The sequence below is a fragment of the Caretta caretta genome, chromosome 19 (assembly GCF_965140235.1).
Source record: "Caretta caretta isolate rCarCar2 chromosome 19, rCarCar1.hap1, whole genome shotgun sequence".
In the NCBI taxonomy this organism is placed as follows: domain Eukaryota; kingdom Metazoa; phylum Chordata; order Testudines; family Cheloniidae; genus Caretta; species Caretta caretta.
Genome location: NC_134224.1, coordinates 3967834 through 3988064, shown reverse-complemented (window position 1 = coordinate 3988064; position 20231 = coordinate 3967834). Strand labels below are relative to the sequence as shown.

General features: G+C 40.7%; 1 protein-coding gene across 11 annotated transcripts; it reads right to left on the bottom strand.

Moving 5' to 3' along the window:
• Positions 1-2453: 2453 nt before the first annotated feature.
• Positions 2454-18934, bottom strand: SFPQ (splicing factor proline and glutamine rich). Of its 11 annotated transcripts, none has more exons than XM_048825526.2 (13): positions 18213-18934; positions 17460-17648; positions 17068-17369; positions 16793-16888; positions 15389-15585; positions 14722-14806; positions 14227-14344; positions 13953-14001; positions 13750-13877; positions 4172-10893; positions 3542-3615; positions 3097-3374; positions 2454-2550 (listed from the first exon to the last, which is right to left on the bottom strand). In XM_048825526.2, exons 1-10 carry the CDS (start codon positions 18843-18845, stop codon positions 10756-10758), a joined length of 1935 nt encoding a protein of 644 aa, XP_048681483.2. In that variant the 5' UTR covers positions 18846-18934; the 3' UTR covers positions 2454-2550; positions 3097-3374; positions 3542-3615; positions 4172-10755. The 11 variants fall into 11 exon arrangements, with proteins under 11 accessions (XP_048681483.2, XP_048681484.2, XP_048681486.2 ...); XM_048825527.2 differs by having other exon boundaries at positions 2454-3374; positions 4172-4219; positions 7516-10893; XM_048825529.2 differs by having other exon boundaries at positions 2454-3374; positions 3542-3612; positions 4172-4219; positions 7516-10893.
• Positions 18935-20231: the final 1297 nt, after the last annotated feature.

Here is a 20231-nt window from a genome sequence, read left to right as displayed (position 1 = left end):
TCAGCTATGTAATATTCATGAGTGATGAGTAAAATGGGACCTAATTACCACCCAAACCTAAAGGGAAGTTAGCTTGAGTATGTAACATGAGGACTTGCCCACAAGCTTGCCAGACAAATGGTTGCATTAACACAAAGAAAATGCAACATCAGACATCCCTCTGCAGCTGAAACCCTCATTTTTTGTAGTTGCTTGAAAGAAACAGAGCAATGACTGATGAGATGCCAAATAACTGAAATCCCCCTTTTCCTGGGGAGATTGTCCTGTATCTGAACAAATGCTGAAGTGATTGTAGGGATAACTGGAAATCAGCTCAGTACAAGCTTGTTATGATGAAGAAAAGCCTGACAGCACACTCAGCATTGCTACTGTGGGGCAGGACTCCCACTGCTGCAGCCCCCAGCTCTGGGCCTGCTTTGAGCAGGTACTGCTAACCATACTGAACAGGGTGGTTTGTTAAGGATAACTGAGACCACATGATGGGAAGCTCAAGGCCAGTTATACCACTTACTGTTCCACTTGCTGATATACTACTTTTGGGAGCAAGGTTAGGAAACCAAAACAGGAGTCACTGGTATCACACTTCAAGCACCTGTAACATACACATGGCTGATTGTTCACTTACAGCATGGGTACACTTCCCACAATTATGTATATGCTCCAATCTAGTACTCTCTTCCCCTCCCAAGTAACACCCCAAGGATTGCCAAGAATGTTCCCAGGACATCTAAGACACTAACTCAATTTTTAACACTTAAGCCTCCACTGGGCTTACAGCAAGTTTCCTACTCAAATTTCCACGTCTTGTCACACTGCTGTTCAGTTTGACCCATGCAGCAATGAAGCAAAAGGCTGCTTCTCCCTAACCCCTTAATCCAGCTGTTTTAAGAAATTTTCTACAGCACTGTAGAAACCCATGATTGATCTTTTATTTGAAAGGTTGATTACATATGGGAAAAATTTAGCTGGTATTATCTTAGTGTGGATTAATGGGATTACTGTAATCTGCGCTGTTCTAATGTTTACTCCCAAATCTTGGCTAGCAAAGGAATACACACACAATAATGGCTATTGGCAGAGCATAAACTTCATCAGCTGCTCCGTATCACATGGCAGGACAAGATCAGAAATATGGATATTCAAAGCTAAACACAGCAATCACCTTCATCCAGCACTGGTTGGGTTGTGGCAGCTTTCTTGGTATGGACATATTAGAATGGAAGACCAACGAATTCCAGAGTGTGTTCACCTAGGACTGCTGCTACACTGAGTGCAATCACTTGGGTGCCAAAATGTTTGATGGCACAATAAAACTGACTATCCAACCAAACCACTTTAAGGACCTAGATAAATACAGGTGAAGCTTCATCTGCAATGTCGTCACATCCCTTTGTGATTCATCATGAAAGCAAAAAGAAAAAGAGTACTGGTGGCACCTTAGAGACTAACCAATTTATTTGAGCATGAGCTTTCGTGAGCTACAGCTCACTTCATCCTACAAGTTTTTTCATGCAGTTGATAGATTTCCACTCCATATGGCTAAATGCAGTGCCTTGCATAATGACAGGTTTCAGAGGAATAGCCGTGTTAGTCTGTATTCGCAAAAAGAAAAGGAGTACTGGTGGCACCTTAGAGACTAACCAATTTATTTGAGCATGAGCTTACAGCTCACGAAAGCTCATGCTCAAATAAATTGGTTAGTCTCTAAGGTGCCACCAGTACTCCTTTTCTTTTTGCGAATACAGACTAACACGGCTATTCCTCTGAAACCTGTCATCATGAAAGCATTAACTTAGCTGCTGCTATCTTGACTCTTTCCTGAAGAGGAAAAGTAAAGACACGATGTGCCTTTTTTGCTAGACTTAAATCCTCATCCACGGACTGAAGCAATAAAGCATTACAACAGGATTGGACAGCTGCAGGATTCATGCTTTCTACACAACCAACCTTATTTTGCAGTAGGTAGCTGGCTCTGGCTAATGAGTAACTGCAATTTTGAGATCTACTGCTGGAGAAGCAGTTGGTCTGATTAAGAACCTGATCTCTGTAAGGGAGCACTTTGGAACAAGATGCTTTGTCTAGTAAGAACTTTCAGAATCAGGCTTCTAGTTTTGGAAACATGATAGGCAACTGCCCATCCCAGCTCACGCAGCTGCCTACTGCTTTCTAGGCTTCATTGGGATCTTGGGTTTGCCTTCTTCAGTACAGGTGCAGCACAGTACTGGAAGACACTAACCATGCAAATGCTTACACAAGCTCAAAAGACAAGAGTCTTAAGTATTCCCCACACACTGATGTTTGGATGCTTAGGGGAGGGGTTCACAGATTATCACATTGTGCTACACTCCCCCACCCCAAACCACCACCTCATTTTTAGCAGTGATATCCAAAGTACATAAATACGTTCAACTAAATTAACTTCTGGAGTAAAACTTAAGAAAACAGAAATGTCATTTGTACAGCAACTGAGTATTTTATTGAAGAAAAACATTGCCACTTAAGTCCTTAGGTCCTCTCCACTGGGTTCTGGGCTTCAAACACTGCTTCTTCCTGTGAATGCAAAAACAAAGTTAGCCCCAAACTCTAGAGATGTTACCAGCAATCTTCATACATAGATCACTTTAACAGAAATATTGAATGAACACAAAAAATCAAGCATCTGGCCAACATGTTCTTTAGCAATGTATATAAACTTTCAGGATACACCTGGGATTAAGTGAATAGCATAGAAACAGGGACACAGAAGCAGTTCTGAATTGGACCACATAGCATTAGGAATCAACTCGTAAGGATCTTTACATCACTGGTTTCAAAAAAGTGTTCATTCTGTTCAATCTGCCTAAAGGATAGATCAGATGCATACAACCATTAACAGTCCAAAAGAAAATATTTAGCAAGTTTCCCCCAGGTCTGTGGTTTTAAAAACTGGCATAATATTCTGTAAGTGTTTTAGACTGAAGTCTAGTCAAATGGTGGGAGAAAAGAACTCTAGTTTAATTCCAGCTCTGCAAATTCCTCCTTATGGTCCCTGCATACTACCTACTATCTGCTTGCTCCCCCACATATAAAAAACAGGTATAATATTGATTCACCTACCTTGCTGGGTGCTGTGAAGTTCAACTGTTTGTAAAATGTTTTGAAGATGAAAAGCAGAACTAATTTTTTGCATCGAGTTTAATTTAGGTAATTGTTTTACTCAAGAGCTACGCTATCTGCCCTAAACCTCTCTCCTCCTAATGCACCATGCATGTCTTATGGTGCTTGAAATTAACATGTTAGGTTCCTTGTTTTTGTCTGAGCATCTGTAGAGTTCAGTGAGCAGGGTTTATTGATGCTGCAGAGCCGGAAAGCCTCAAACAATGCTTATCTTGGTTCTACAAAAGAAAGATTAAAAGCTTTTATATAAAATCCATTGAAGATTTACTTTTGACCTTAAGAATCTATATTAAGATCAGGTCAAGTTTTAGGCAGAAACTGCTAAGTACACTTCGGGTCATTTCTTCTTACAAACTCAGTATCCCAAGATTAATCTACTACTCACCCCATTCACTTTGCAGTCTGGCTACTCCACATCACCTGACATCAGGTCACAGTCTGGATTGTGCTCAGGCTCTACTGTTGCATAAGGAGAAAATACGTAAGTTATGTCTCCCATAAAATGATTTTATACCCCCCAAATACAAGTCACTTATTTGGTGACTCTCCATTACTTATTTGGTGACTCTCCATTACTTATTTGGTGACTCTCCATTTGGCCATTCCTTTATGAGGTGCAGCATCTCAGCAAAGTAGAGGCCATGGAATTAAGAGGAAGTTTGGAGTCTAAAGTAGAACATGACCAACCAAAAATGACAGCTTGCAGAATCGTAACTACTTACCTCGGAGGTTTAAAAAGCACGTTAACTCTATGGCAGGGGTTCCCAAAAAAGTATTCAGAGGGTGAACCATACCAACAAGATTGTTTGAGAACTACCTACCCTCCCCCATTTGCTATTAAAATGGGCTGCCTGTGGCAACTACTGCAATTGCTTACACAAAAATGTAAGTTTAACTTTTTAACACAATTTAGCTACTGGAAACAAGAACCACCACCAGCACTTTGCCATAGCCCTTTAGACAGACCACAGTTTCTGAACTTTTTTTAAAATGAAAGATCAACAGATATGCTTACTTCACATGGATGAGCACGTTTGTTTCACTCAGCTTGCATCATCTTCACCTAAAGGATAACAACTGAAATTATAAAAATATACACACTAGAAAGTTTCTGAAAACAAAGTTCTAACCCATTACAAAATTCTAACCTTTAAATTAAAAGTAAAAGTTTAAAAGATACATGGACTGATTAGTTATGAGGGAATTTACAAATTATTCAAAAATACTAGGTGGAAGTAGTATAAGGGGCAGAAATAGGCTAGTCTAAACACTTGTAAGAAAGTAAAAGAATATGCAGGTGGTTGAGTGAAGAACTGCACCTAATCTGAACACCAAGCCATAACTGCTAGCTTCACCAGTCTGAGTACAATGAAGTTTGATTGCAGTCAGAGGTATACTATCCCTTATGTGAAGGTATGTAACTGTGAAACTATACTAGTTATTTAACCACAGTTTGGCTTATCTGTAGTAATCCACGCTCCATATGGATGAAGCAAAGTGTTCCTGATACTAGCTGTGCCCAGCCCAAGAATCCTAAAAGTGCATTGCAATCCAAAGGAAGACACTAGAGTTTGTCATGTGCTTTTCATTACCTTCATTCTGTCACAGCTCCCCCCCCTCCCCTGCATATTAAGCCTTTCACTACAGCTATGTTGAGGGCAAACTGCAAGGGGCTGAATGAAGATCTACTCATCAGCAACTAGGGACAAGTCTGTACAAAGTTCTGTGCACACTATTAGTCGGAGGCAAAGCACACTGCCTTCACAATGCTACTTAGCCAGCCAAGGGGATGAGACACCCAAATTTAATATCAAACCCACCTCTTAGTACAGTGTTGACACTGAATTATAAATCGACAATAGACAAAATTTAGTATGCACATTGTTTTCTATGCTGTAGCACCAAACACCATGCATAAGGGATACTATATCTTTGTGCATCTTTTCAACACTCCAGATTATGCACTTGTAGCCACCCCCTTTTCCCCAGATAGCTCTTCAGTACTGGTGTTCAAAAGCAACATTTATAGGTGGGGTATTCACAGTCCACTGTGGGATTGCACAATCGAGTCCTAACTTGTCAATCATTATCTAGCAGCAATGACAGACATGGGAGAAGGCCAATCCTCCCATTTTTTTCTTTTCCAGTAGGCAACCATTTAAAAACCCCACTAGCTGATATGGAGAGAAATCAGAAGCTGATCAGTTGATTCCAGCCTTGCTAGTAGTGGAAGAAGCCAAGTAACAGTCCAAAACAGCACACTATGCAATTTCTCCAACATGCTTAGCCTCATTTAACATGTTACAACGCACAGGCCTTCCTGATCATGTCACTGCAGCTGGCAATGATTAACAGACATGCAACCCCAATACCGCTCAAGTCCTAAAACTACTCACAGGCCTCAATATTTAGCTGTTTAGTGTTTTGCTATTGGGGAAACTGCAAGCAAGACTTGATATGCTTAATGTTACAGTAAAAGCCCCCATATGCTACACTGTGCTGTGCTCTCCCCTGACAGCACCAGTATCTGATCTAACAGGTACGCATATGTATTCTGGCACCACACTTCCGAGCTTCAGATAAACTTTTGGGAAAAGTATAGTTTATAGAGAAAAAGATAAAACCAAGATGAAACACAATGCAAGCACTTCAGTGTACTGTTATTTCTCATACCCACTTATTACAAGTTGTTTGCTTAAAATAGACATGCCTATTTGTTTAAGAAACCTACTGCACTAAGTTTCGTTACTGCAGACAAATCAAAGCTAGTATGAAACCCATTGCTTTGTCACAAATTGCTTGCTCCAAGAGTGTAAAAAGCCTATTACCATTCCAAGTATTCAGAAGAAGGTAGATGTGTCCATATAACCCCTCCATGATGTTCCTGAAGGTAAGTCACGTGTCTAGTAAATACCCAGCACACTGGCAAAACTGAACAGACCTGACTGTTGGTTTAGAGATACCTAATAATCCAATTCTTGCAGTTTCACAGCAAACATACTGCCAATTTCATTACTCAATTTTACTCATAGAAAACTCTAAACAATGGCAACAGCCCAAACTGGCTTAAAGACTAATGGTGTCACAGGTTGAACAGCTTAAGTTCAGCTACACATTCAATGTAACTAAAGAGCTGTTACTATCTGAGTTATGAAGTGCAGAAATTACTTTGACTTTTCAAAAGAACATGAATACAAACAGTAGAGGGCAAGCCTATCTAGTTTATAAACTGCTTACCAGTGAGTAAGATTCTTTCTTGGAAGATACAATACGGAAGTATAATGTCCAAATTTGACAAAAATGTACACCAGAAACAAGTATGCAAAGTAAAACTTTGCATCTCAAGTTGAAAAACCCTCGCAATACCTCTGAAAAAGGTTTCTTATGCATTGCCAAGAACCAGATCAGGGGATGAAATAAGGAAACGTATGACATTCAGACCCTGTAGTTACAGCTAACTAGCACAACAAAGCAGATAGGAGCTGAAGGTCGACACATTCGGAAGTTTGGAAACATTTAGGTATGTAATCTTTTGAAACACCATATCTGGTATTTCAAGCAGTGAATTTAGAATAAGCACACACTTGAAAGATATTTTGATGAAAAATTAAGCTACTTTGATCAGTACATTCACTACCAAGATGAATATGTAAAGACAGGAATCCACAGATTCCCAGCATATTCAGTTGACTTTAATTGAACATATATCATGATCACTGTCACCTAAAAATTAAAACAAACGTATCTTAAGTTGATAAACCCTGAAAACTAATAATGGAGATATTTGAACAATTTATGACCTGAGAAGTACTTACACCCAGTATTAAAACTCACTACAGTGAGTTTTACATCTTTATCACCTAGTTCATTGAAGGCTAGAGCAATGATTACCAATATATTTTCTATAATAGCCAAGACTCTACAAGGGGATGCACTGCAGATGGGATATTTTGCTACTACAGAAAGTTAATACAAGTGACAGGTTTTCTAGGTGCAAATTGCACCCAGTTGACTAGTTAAATGATTCTAAAATCACATTCCCTCTTCCCCACAGAGCTCACCTAAGAATATCTTCTTCATTACAATGTACTTTAAGAAAATCCACACAAGCCAAGTCACACATGTACAAAGGAATCGGGTCTGAGATATTTATCTAAGAATTGCAATAAGTTGCTTATTGCTGCTGAAAAAGATACAGCTTAAAACCGAAAGCCACGCAACTTTGATGCAACCTAAACATTATACAAGCATGAAGAGTGCTGCACTGTAATTTCATAGTCGGAAGTGTGATGTCAGAATACCCACAGAATAAGGTTACACAGAAAGTCACCAAGTTATATTATATTGCTTGTTACCTACCTGTACGCAGTCGGCAATGAGAATCTCGGAGCAAGCAGGAATACTACATCCGGGTCCTAATGTCCATTGCCATTTGTGGTACTACGTTCCTCACAGTTATGAACTGCAGAAATGCTGGCTAAGTGCAGTTATGTAGCAGGCCACTACTTTTAAGAGTGTAAAATTGCAGTCTCAAAAACTCCAGCAAAAACTTGCTGCCACAGTAAGTGGCTGCCGCCAAGGAGAAGCCAAGAATTTTTCTACCATAAAAATACCACAAAATCTCTCAAAAGCAGTTTCAATTTCTCATAAGCTGTATTTCTATTAGGTGGTGTGATGTATCTACATAGTACTGTAGATATGCTCTGTATTCATTTTTAAGGAAGTGTGAAAACATGCAAAAGGATACCCATTTCTATATGCAGCAGATTAAAAGTTTAAATGGGCTCAATTTAATTAAAGCAGACTAAATTGTAAAAGCCAATATTTTCTCTAAGTCCAGTACAAAAAAAGGTTCTACATGGTGGTCTAAACCATCTAGAAACGGGTCTGCCAGACCAAGGACTTTTCTTAAAGGATTTGAAAACCCTTTACACTTCAGTTATGTAAATCACCTGACTTTGTGAAGACTCCAAAACCACAGAACCATGGGGAAAGACCACAGGAACATGACAACTTCCTTAACACCTCCCACCAACTTAATAACTGGGTATAAAATTTTAAAATTCTGACATTTGTCTGTCAGCTTTTAAGACTGTACCTTTAAAAAGCTTTTGAAATCCAATTGGCCAGAAGCTACTGTATGCCTGTTTAACACACGCAACTCAAAGCAGGACTTGACTGTTTTTTAAAAAAGTCTGCTTATGCAACTACAACACTGGGTACACGGTTTAATAAAACTATTTCAAATGTTGTAGAAACTGCTGAATCTTTCAGTATAGGTTTGCTAAACACAGTTTCGCAAACTGTCTATTTTTAAGACATAGCAACAGCTTACATACAAATAGGGGTACTAAAAAGAAAACCTCTGGAAGATAATGATTTAGGACATCAGCATCCTTCACTCTTCAAAGTTACAGTACTACAAAAGAAAGCATTTTAGGATATGTGCCAGCATCTCTTTAATAAAGAATGACATGTAATCTGAAAAATAAACTGAAAAAAATTAATTTAATGTTTACGGTCAGAGTTCCCCATCTCAGACACTTTCACCCTCTGTGGGTGTCCACGAACACCCTTTTGAAAGTATTTGCATTGAGTCCCTACTATAAAATTCATACGAGTTGTAATTGGACTGCTGATTTTAAACTAAGAATCCTATACAAAGGATCCCAGCCACTTGATCATCTCCAGTTTAAGAACTGCTGATCTAAGATTTCCTACATTTCAATTCATAGTGGTAAAGTGTCATCTACCCTCTTTAAAAAGTTCTGGGAAAATAGGAACAGATTTGCCAAACTGGCTGAGTCTCTATTTAGACACTTAATATTTAGTCACACAGCTGGTTATCAACATTTCACAGCTTGCCAGTATTTTACAATTGAAGTTTAACAGTCAGCATTTAAACAGTGCTCACTTCTGAAGACAGACTGTTTGTATTCCAAGGTAATGAAATCTAAACACTAAAACTTTATCCAGAGAGACAAAATTTAGGATTAGCCAATGCTTAGCACAAACAGTGGAAAGACCTTCTAACAATTAAAACTATTCAACAGAATGCTCAACATTTTGGGAGTCAGGTAAAAATACAACCAAACCAAGTAAGTTTACCAACTTTGCACAGGTTGATGTATCCTGTCTTAACACCAAGGCATTTTACACTGGGAAGCCATGCTCCCAGCTTGTCAGGCACAATAACGGTAATGAAGTCCAGCATACCTTGAATTCTTATGGGGTTTAATTAAATGGACAGCAAACTAAGTGGACAGCAAACTGTAAATTCATCAAACCATCTCCTCTGTCAGACTCTTAAGAGGGAGTTTTATTTGTACTATGTTAACAGTAGCTATTGAACTCCAGGTTTAGTCCTACTCTTGCCTTCCAAATGTCAGCATTAAGATCTGACAATATCAGAACAGGGGTTCTCAACCAGAAGGTGCGGTGAGCTGAGCCAAACTTAAGTTGCACTGTGACCTGGCACCTGGGCAGCAGAAGCACCAAGTAAAAAGAAATGCGAAGACTGGGCATGACTCAAAAAAAGCTGAGAGCCCTACTACAGTGCAAGAGGCTATTTATTTATCTGAATTTAACATGATGCATTTTAGGATTTAAGTACTACAAGGTCTATGAAAGATAACTTCAGTTTTTACAGACCCCTGACATTAACCCTAGTTGATTTCTGAACTGTAAGAGTTAGTCCATTCAATTAGCATAGTTAGCAAGTTACAGAGTACATATTAAAACCTCCTTGTTTTACTCAATACTCCCTGGTCTTCTTACCAAGCAATTTCAGTTAGGTATTAAATACTGAACCAGGCCAATCCTGCATCTCAGGCAGACAGCTTATGTATAAAACTAACATTGTCACATTTACAGCCCTTTAATTGGGAAGTCAATCCAAGCCATTCTGTGGATTTCTTTTTAAAAGTGACCTTTTCAACTTCTTTAAAGATTTCAAGCAGTGGATGCCAAAGAGAAGTCTGTTACCAACCCACCCTCCATTGTTAAAATCTAAAACTCATTACATGACAGCAGCATCATTTGCAGTTTAGTTTCCATTACTGCATCTTACAACACTTGCACAATTTCCATATTGCAGTATAACGAATGCTCTGAAAATCTGTATCCATTGGAAGATCAAGTATCGGTCTACAACTATTTGACCCAAACTTAAAGCTTGAGGCATAACAGGAGGAGGCCTCACCCTTAAGCTAATTTTCCACATCCTGGTCTAAATCCAAGACTCATTTCTTCTATGTTGAAAGGTATGGCATTTAGCCTCATTTAGAACCGTGAATGGCGAGTTTAAGATCAGAATAGTTACTACATTTAGTATTCTATTTATTTGAAGCACAGTAAAAAAAAGTTGGTACACTGCCATCAAGTTAGGGATGTTATACATCAAAAAAAAGCTAAATTTTTTTTGAAACACTGCATTACATAATTAAATTTTACTTGTCCAAACAGACCACTTACAAATATTAGGTCACTAGTTTCTAACATCCATAAAAATGTAGCTTTCTTACTAAAATGCAAGAATTAAAAAGTTGGTGTCTAAACAAGGCAGACAAAAACAAACTGGAATGAAACTACTGGTCACATCTAAAACCGGGGCTTTTTGTTTGGGCCTTCATATTCTTCTCTCCCTCTACCATATCCTGCTGGTGTTCCAGGCCCCATTCCTCTAGGGCCCTGGCCACCCACAGGCCCCGCACCTCCCTGCCCAAAGCGTTCAGCACGCTATTGGAACAATATATTAACAGTTCATTATATGTAGTTGATGTCCATGTGTGTTAAGTATATATTTTTAGAAGGTTCCGTAGTCAAGGTTCGTCGATACAATCACCATTGAGCCGATCCACAGGTACCGGGAACATAGAAAGGAAAAAAGGGTAATTTAAAAATTAGTTTATTGTAAAACATGCCTTGAGGTATGTTCCCAACTTGATGCATTCTCATACATCTGTTACAAAGAACAGATATTCCCTGCAGTGCTAGAAATGTAAGCATTAGTGCAGATGTGAATTAACACCCTTTCCAAAATGAGCTCTAGCAATTTTCAACCAAGTTTACGCAAACAGCTTGCAAACTCAACTTTAGTTCAGTACAGGTTTTGTTTACGTCAATAAGTTATTTCCAAATAAACCTAGCCAGAAAAGGCAGATTCAGTTCACTGAAGTATGAGTTGACATTAATAAAATGTCATTGTAAAGAGGATGCCTACTCACCAGTTAATGGCATGTGCTGCATTAGAGACCATGTGCTTTTCAAGATGGGCTTTAAGACTACATCTGCTGACTAAACTGCAGAAGCCTTAAGTAGTAAAACAAACAACTGTAATACAGTGCTACTGGATTACAAGAATGAAAAATGTGAAAGGCTAATAAAGCAGTGATTTACCTAACCAACACAATTGCTTGATCAAAAGACCTTAATTTATTTTCACATTTTCAGGTCTATTGCTATATAACCAAATGTAAAAATGGATTCACAGAACTACATTTTAATCACAGTGTTTCAAGTTTGCCCTTTGTGCATTTCACTAAGTACACCCATTAAAGCCCCCCTCCCTTCCCAGCTTCACCACAAGCTCTTGGAAAGTCCACTAAGACTTTACAATTATTAAAAGACTTCAGGGACTGTCTCCCCATCAGAGTTGCAAACAATGAATTGGACTGCAATAAAGCAGAGACTTCAAATATCTTTACTAATGCATCTAGCTGCACGTATTTCTACCAAGCTACCAGATAAGCAAGTAGGTGTGGCTGGCAGCAGATCTCTAAAAGTTACATCAATACTGTGAAGTCGAAGATAGCTTTCAACTTCCTTTTCAAATAAAAGTTTCACTACCCCCTGAAAGAACAGTAATTTCAATTTACTAAATTAAGTCTGTAAATACAGACCATGGGTTAATTCAGACTTTTCTCCAGTTACTGGCACAGAATTATTTAAAAGTTAGCTTCAAACTTTCTGAGGAAGGAATTTTCAGAAAACAAGGAGTTTCTAGCTTCTCCATAATTCATGTCTTCTTTACAAAGTTTATACACCAACTAAAACCTAATTGCAACTCTTAAGTTTAATAACTGGGACTGCACTTCGTGGCATAGAGAGCCATGTCCTAGGGAACTTTAGGCAGTTAAACCATCTTAACAGCCACATGTTTTGATGGTATCAAGTTGTTTTAAAATATTACGCAAGTTCAACATGCACCTGTACCAAGACTTTTAAAATGAGGAAAAAAATGTACACAGCATTCGCCACAGACTACCTAACTGTTCACTTGACACTTATGAATTGCTTAAAAATGTTATCAGTAGATTATAGATGCATTAAGGCCAGCAGCATCATCTACTGAATCAATGCTTTGCAAAGTTAGATACCAGAGGTATGGTTTCCATAAAAAGAAGATACCTGGTAAGCTACTGTGGTAGCACACCATATGAAGCCAGAGGCCTGAGTACAGTCTAACCTTAAACCCACCCAGAAAAAGATTATCTGCATTTTGTGCCAGAGGGTGTGTACCCTCGACAGGGAAGGTGGAAGCATACTACCATCAACCACTTGACCCAGAATAGACTTCCAGCCTATTAAAGCATTTCTGTCAGCACTGCTCCAGTGGGATAGCACCAAGCAGACTCCAACCCCATGCACACATTTAGTGTGCCAAAAATAGTATTGTTTGGAAACATACCTCTAAACATGAGGTATGCAGTAGATTAAGAACCTGCATCTACAGTCATGCCCAACAAGTGGGAAACAAGAAGTTAGAACAGGCTATCATTCTTTTGTCAGATAGGAGTCACAAAATGACTAAGGTCAAGGAGTACTGGGAATATCTAAACATGCCTAAGGCTGCTAACCTCATTTCTGCTCTTTTGATATTATGGCAAACATTAGCACACATAATATGGTATACTGTTTGCCATCTGATTACTCACAAGTTGGCGGTGATGAGTAATCTTTTGCATAAACATACATGAGAGTACAGTTTGCATTTTGCAGTTATCAATGCAAGGGTGCACTGATTTTGTAATTAGGCTTGGAAGGACCAGATTTTAATTGGTCTCAGTAATTACACATTGGAGAACAAGAGTAGAACAGCACTTGCTGACAATTGATACAATTATGAAATAGTTTTAGATAGAATTGACACGCTTCAAGCTCTCCTGTGTCAATTTGTTGTAAATTAATTTTTAAGTAATTACATCTTGATAAATAAGCCTTATTTCTTGTTAGAGCAAAAATTTAAGCTGTTGGAAATCAATCCAGTATTTCGAAACATCAAAATTGATGAAAAAATCCTTCCAAGGCTAATTATAATGTAGGTACTCAAAACCCAACCAGTAACAGGGTTACCAGCACATATGCACATTTGAATTTGTTTACAGACAACTTCTGTCTAAATGACCACTCAAAAACTGAATTACTGTACATACTGCCAGACTAGTCCTTAATATTGCTATTACATACACTGACAAAAAAGCAGTCAGTACTTAGAGAGATTTAAACCATCTACCATTCAAAAATTGGTAGAGTTCAGAATTTCCTGCCTCAATTTCCCCCCTACTAAAGTAAAGCCACCACAGGATACATTACCATGTCACTTCCCATCATAGAACCACTCATGGCTGGTTGGCCAACACCAGGACTGGCTTCATAACCTATGCCGCCACCACCGCCACCACCCATAGGTGGGAATTTCTGAGCTGCTGCACCATAGGGATCTAAGAAAGAAACATACATAATCATATTCTGACAAGTTATATGTTAACCATGTAAATGCATTTAACAATCCTTACCTCCCATGTTCATTGTGCTAGCACCACCCATTCTCATGTCTCTCTCTCTCTGCAAAGGCAAAAACAGATCAGAATGAGTAATCAGTTCTGTTCCCCCTTTGAAGGCCTGCATTTCATTAAGCAGGTGCAACATTTAACAGTATCCATTCATCTACCAAAATTACATGGTTATTAGTTAGTTTCAAAAAATAGTTCAAAGTAAGAAAATCCCAGTAGCATCTCAAATTAGTTTAATTATCCATAAACCACAAGGCTTTATTTTGTTAATACTTACTGGATCCATGTAACCCATTCTACTGTAATTCTCTTCTCTCTGTCTTCTCATCTGTTCTTCCATCTCACGCTGGCGAATCATCATTTCTTCTTCCCGTCTACGACGTTCTTCCTCCTGCCTGATAATTGTGTGTTATTATACCTCAAAAAGCACAATATTTACACGCTTAATATGTATATAACCAACCTGAACATAAAGAGTGAGCATCTCACAATGTGTGCTGGTGATTGGTGGATGAAAAGATTAAGTGAATTCAACTTCAGTAAGAGCTAAAGATTAACCATGTAATGCTAAGTAGTTTTTGGACACCACTCAAAAATACCTACGATTCAAATCTCAAGATGTTCAAGTAAAAATAAGCTAGCTTTAACATGCAAACCTCAACTTGCAATTGTATCAGCACATGCACAACTGTCATTTGCACAAAGAACATTGTTGCACAATAGTCAATTTAGTTTTTAGTGACAAGATCTTGTTTATCAAATCCAGGCCTACCTCAGCTGAATTTCCTTGCGTTTCTGCATTTCTTGATTATGAAGTTCCTCCATACGCCTCAATTCTTCTTGACGCCTCATAAGGTCTGAAAAAAATAGTTTGTCAATATCCCCTTTGTACATATTTTTTCCTTGTATAAGTTTTTATTCTTACAGAGTGTTACCTCACTTCAATCACTTACCCTAGCCCCATTTAAGTTCTACATGGCACACAACTGATACTGAAACAGGACTGCTTTTCTCAATTAGAGTCATTATAAACCATTCCCCTTTTAAATTACAGTTGGCCAAACAGAATTTGTGCTATACTCACAAAAAACCCTGAAAAACAAACTGACAACTTTGTGGTAAGCTTTCTCCTCACAGCAGCCTACTGAGCAACCAGAATTCCCAGTCTCGCAAAGCCACGATAACAATGTACACCCAGACTATACAAAGTCAATTAATAGGCTCCCATATTTTTATGCAAAATAAAATTTACAGGGATCAGGAAGCAAGATTTAAATTGCAAGGTACTTTTTAAAAACAATTCTCAAGCTCCACTTGGCTGTTTACTGTGGATCAGTTAATGAAAACCTAAAACACAAACATCCATATAATACGACTATTTGTATAGATAGCCCACACAACCAGAAAACAAAGGCAACAGAAGAATTAGTGCCAATCACCTTGACGCAAGAGATTTGCCTGATGTTCATGATAGGCATCTTCCATTTCACTTTCAAGTTTGTCCTTGGCATCTTTCATGTTTTTCTCCACCTGATCTCTTTGCTGTTTTTCCATTTCATCTAAGGATTTCCACCTCTGGGAATATTCAAATTCAAAACTGCCATGCTGAGCAAAGCGGGGTGGAGTTTCTCTTTCCCTACAAATGGAATAGAAAATATTTACTAATAATGAATTTAAAAGAGGAGCTGTGTAACAGGTTCACTTAAATATAAAAGTTCAAAATTAACCAGTTTCTTCCTAAGTCACAGTATTTTCAAGAAATATTCGAATTATGCTTAGAGTTTTAAAGTCTTTTCTAAAACTATGCTGCTGACACTACATATTCTACCACAGGCCAGATGTTCAGAAGAATCTAGAAAATCCCACTAATAGAAGCAGTAATTTCTTGCAGGAAATTAATAAACAAAGGAGGAACACATTGTTAGCTAGGTCCAAAACACGTTTTTTATATTAGAATTAGAAAAAATTCTGTTTCACAGTTAATGAACCACAGACTCTGCTCATGAGGATAAGTGACTTAGCAGTTGGACTGAGAAAGGGTATTTACAGCCACAGCTCATTGAAAAGTCAAATGATATCCACATCTTTATCACTGCAATTCTCTGAAATATCATTTTTGTTTAAACTTTTCTGAATGTGTTGGTTACAAACCATTAATATTAAAACATTTCATTAAAGTGGCATCAACTTGAAATCTCTTTTTTAAACAATTTTCAGATGTAGTTAAGAATTCCCATTTTCAATAATGATTTGGGTACATCTGAACATTTTACCCAGCATCAGATACTACAACTGCCATTGCAATGTTTGTGCTTTTTTAATTTCCTTCTTCTCTGTTGCTGTGTGAAAACTCCCAAAGTGCTATTAAGTGCACAAAGCAAAGAAATTTTTTTGTATTACTTGTAAAATTAGTAAAGCTATTTTTATGCAGAACAGTGATTTTAAAGTTATTTTAGTGGATAGAAAGAAAAATAACCTATGATGTTGTCAAATTCAACATTGGCTTCATAGCAAAAATTTTATGAAAGCTAATGTTAAAAAAATTACATTACTACACAGGTTAAGAAAAGTGTCTGCACATCTGGGTATAGTGCTTAGATATCCACAAACACAAAGTTTGTTTTAAAAATCATAAGGTACATATGCTAAACTATCATTTACTGTAATATGTTTGAGCATAAGCTTTCTGAGCTCATGCTCAAATAAATTTGTTAGTCTCTAAGGTGCCACAAGTACTTTTCTTTTTGCGAATACAGACTAACACAGCTACTACTCTGAAAACTGTAATATATTTGAGATCAATATGCCTTAGCTCTATGTGGAGGAAAAGAGAGTGCCCCTACTTCTGATACATTGGATTCTTCTGAGCAAGCTTTTCTGGAAGACCATCTTCATCATCCAGTTGTTCAAGTGGTTCCACAATAACTGGCCTAGGAGTACTAAACAAAAACAAAAATCAGATTTTTCTAGTATGAATGCTGCTTGCAGCTTTTAGAGGAAAATTTGTTTATAACAATTATCACTTAAGCTAACTTGTGATAAAATGGCAGTAAAAGACTAAATGTTTACCTCTGCCATGTTTAAATAAGATACATTTCTATATAGTCAAATAGCTTACGTTGTCAACAAGAATACTCCTTCAGTGCACCGTTCAAATGCTTTCCTTGCAGCTGGCTTAGATGCAAATTCAACAATGCCTTTTCCTGTCGATCTGCCACGATCATCTACAATCACAACAGCTCTTTCAACTGGACCAAACTGTGAAAAAGCTTCCTCCAACAACTCATTGGACACATATGGTGAAAGATTACGCACAGAAAGAGCAGCAGCATGTGTGGCAAAACGAACTCGAAGCTGTCGGCCCCTCATAGGAATATCATCAAGTTCTGCCTTTGCAATTTCAGCCAGTGCTCTGGATTCCTGAAAAAAATTTAATGAGACCCAGTTTCAACGAAGCCGTAATTTAGCTGAACAATAACACATTTAAATGGCTATAGTATGAGAACCCACCAATTTAATGAATCCAAATCCTTTCCCCTTGTTGATAAAAACCTCTCCAGGCTCCCCATATTTAGCAAATAATCTTTTGAATTCTTCATCTGTAATATCAGCAGGCAAGTTCCCCACAAACAGACGGCAACGTTGGGTGTAAGTCTTCTCTCCAGGTCGCCTCAGAAGAGACAAATTTGCTTTAAAGCCCTACAAAAAAACAGAGACCAGTTCAAAGACCCGTGGCTTTTATACCAGCTGCAAGCCTTCAATCAAAGCAGCTCAGACAGCTGCCACCCTCTTGATCACAGTACGGCCCCGCCCACCAAATATCACACGTCGCCCACATCAACACAAGCAGGAGCCCGTATGGTCACAGGTACCCCAGCCAGCCCTCTAGCTGTAACGGGGTTTAGTCACCAACATGCAAACTGCGCCTACGCGGTCTGTCGGGGGGCCTCATTCCCTACTGTAACCCGCCCCGCATTTAGGCAAGGCCACGCACCCTCGGCAGGGAGTAGCCCCGTCCAATGGGCCCATAGCACCTTCCCTCCGCAGAGCCACGTCCCCGGCCCCGTGCAGGGGTATCTCCTCGCCCCCCTTCCCCCCCCCCAAGGAGCACGCCCCTCCACACGGTACGGCCACCCCGGCGCGCCCCTCGGCACATCCCCGCGGCTCCCTTCAAGATGGCGCCGGGCGCGCGGGGAGGCCGAGCGCCGCCGCCATCTTGTAGCGGTGGGGGGGGGGGGGGGAGGGGATCCCGGACTCGCTCACCTCGTCCGTGGTCTTCTCGCCGCTGCCTCCGGCCGAGCCCTGCTGCAAATTGAGGCCCTGCCCTTGGTGCTGCGGGCCCTGGCCGCGCCCGCGCTGCTCGCCGCCCGGGCCGCCGCGGTGTCCCTGCCCCCCCTTGGCGTGCGGGCCGCCGGGGCCCTGCTGGGGGCCCCCCGGACCCTTGGGCCCCCCGCCCGGAGACTGGCCCTGACCTTTCTTGGGGCCGCCGACAGGGGTGGGGCTCGGCTTCGGCTGCGCCTGCCCCCCAGGGCCGGCCGGGGTGGAAGGAGGGGCGGCAGCGGCGCCCGCCGGGGCCTGCGGCTGTTGCTGTCCCGCGGCCGGCGTGGGCCCCGCCGGGGCCCCAGGGCCGGCCTGGCTGCCGGAGGGACCCGAGGCAGTGGCAGTAACGGAAGCGGACGAGGCGGGCGGCGTGGCGGTCGAGGCGGGCGGCTTCGGGGGTTCGGGCTTCGGGACCCCGCCAGGCGGGCCGCCCCCCAGGGGGCCGCGGTTCTGACCGAGCCCCATGCCGGGCGGTGGGGACCGGAAATCGTGGTTGGGGCCTCCCCGGCCTCCGCCACCGCCTCCGCGCCGGTGGAAACCGCCACCGCCTCGGCTGCGGAACCGATCCCGAGACATGGCGCCGCTGTTGCTCTCTTCTCCTGAGGCTCGGCGCCTTGCGCACAAAATGGCGGCTACGCCAAACGGCCTCGCCGGCGCCTTTGTCCGCCCCTTATATACCTTCTCCGCCCCCGGAAACCACCCTCCATCTCGGACTAACCAATAGAGAACCGAGTGTGCAAAGACTGATAGATCTAATAGCCAATAGTCCGCACCTACTATGCCACATCTTTTCTCCCGTTGGTAGGAAATCTGCTCCCTGCTGATTGGTCCGTTTGACCTCCGAATACCCGACGGTATGATCCGTTATACTCCTGTGTGCTGATTGGACAATTTGACCGGCAGGCGGGTCGGACATTCGACAATGTGTATTACGATTGGACGGCAGCGGAGTCACTCATGCTAGTAAGCTACCGGCTCTGCAGGGAAGACTAGGAGTCTGTCAACTGCCACAATGTAACCAATGGCTCTGCTATCCGCTATGCAGCCTCAGCCACGTGGTGCGCATGACCCTGAGCTGCCAGGCTCGCCTTCCGTGGGGGGGGGTCTGCTTTTGGCTGAGCCAGTGGCTAATTAACAACGGAAAGGCGGTCACTGAGTGCTCCAAGAGGTCCGATAACAGCCGAGGAAGACTCTTCGTGCGGTTATAAGGCACTGGTCTGGCACTCAGCATAGTGGGATTTCTCACTGCTACCTTCAAAAGCAACTTTCCTGAGTGGGGTTCTTCCATTGCTTGGTCCCCAATTTAGGCTGATTTTCAAAGGGGCTGAATAGCCCCAGCCCCAACTGAAGTCAGTGGTGTCTGGGTACCCAAAAATCAGAGGCCGCTGTTGAATATGTTAAGCCAGATCATAGGCCCGTCTGTAAAATATTATCTCAGTGGGGAGTTCGTATGTACGCGGTGCTCAGATGAAGTGGGTTTTAGCCCACGAAAGCTCATGCCCAAATAAATGTGTTAGTCTCTAAGGTGCCACAAGGGCTCCTCGAATTTTCGGGTTTTTTTGCTGATACAGACTAACATGGCGACCACTCTGAAAAATGTACCATAGAAGAGATTATAAATAAATGTAAACAATAAAGAAATGGTGAAATAATTGTAGGCACAATATAAAAAAGCATCAGAATGTAATGACATTTTAATTAGACATATTTTATGTGAGTTTTTTGTGCTTTTGAAGGTGAGATGTTTGAAAGTCTTTCGTTTTATCCATGGGACAGTTGATTGGGGGAAATTTAGGGGGTTGCAATCATTAACATTTTTATTAAATTTAACCTGATCTACAGCTCAGGAAGGCATCACAAGTAAAGCTTGGTAAAAAACAGATTATTGGTTTGTTGGCAATTCTAAGATACTGAAAAATCATTTCAGATTGGAAAATGTCCAGCAAATCAAAAAGTTAAAAA

What these genes read in the sequence shown, in the direction of transcription:
- SFPQ (XM_048825524.2), bottom strand. Translation starts at nt 18,845, where the DNA reads ATGTCTCGGGATCGGTTCCGCAGCCGAGGCGGTGGCGGTTTCCACCGG. An exon ending in GATTTGGATTCATTAAATTG is followed by an intron (nt 17,370 to 17,459) that starts GTGGGTTCTCAT and finishes AATTTTTTTCAG; the next exon opens with GAATCCAGAGCACTGGCTGA. An exon ending in GGCAAATCTCTTGCGTCAAG is followed by an intron (nt 14,807 to 15,388) that starts GTGATTGGCACT and finishes TATTTTTTTCAG; the next exon opens with ACCTTATGAGGCGTCAAGAA.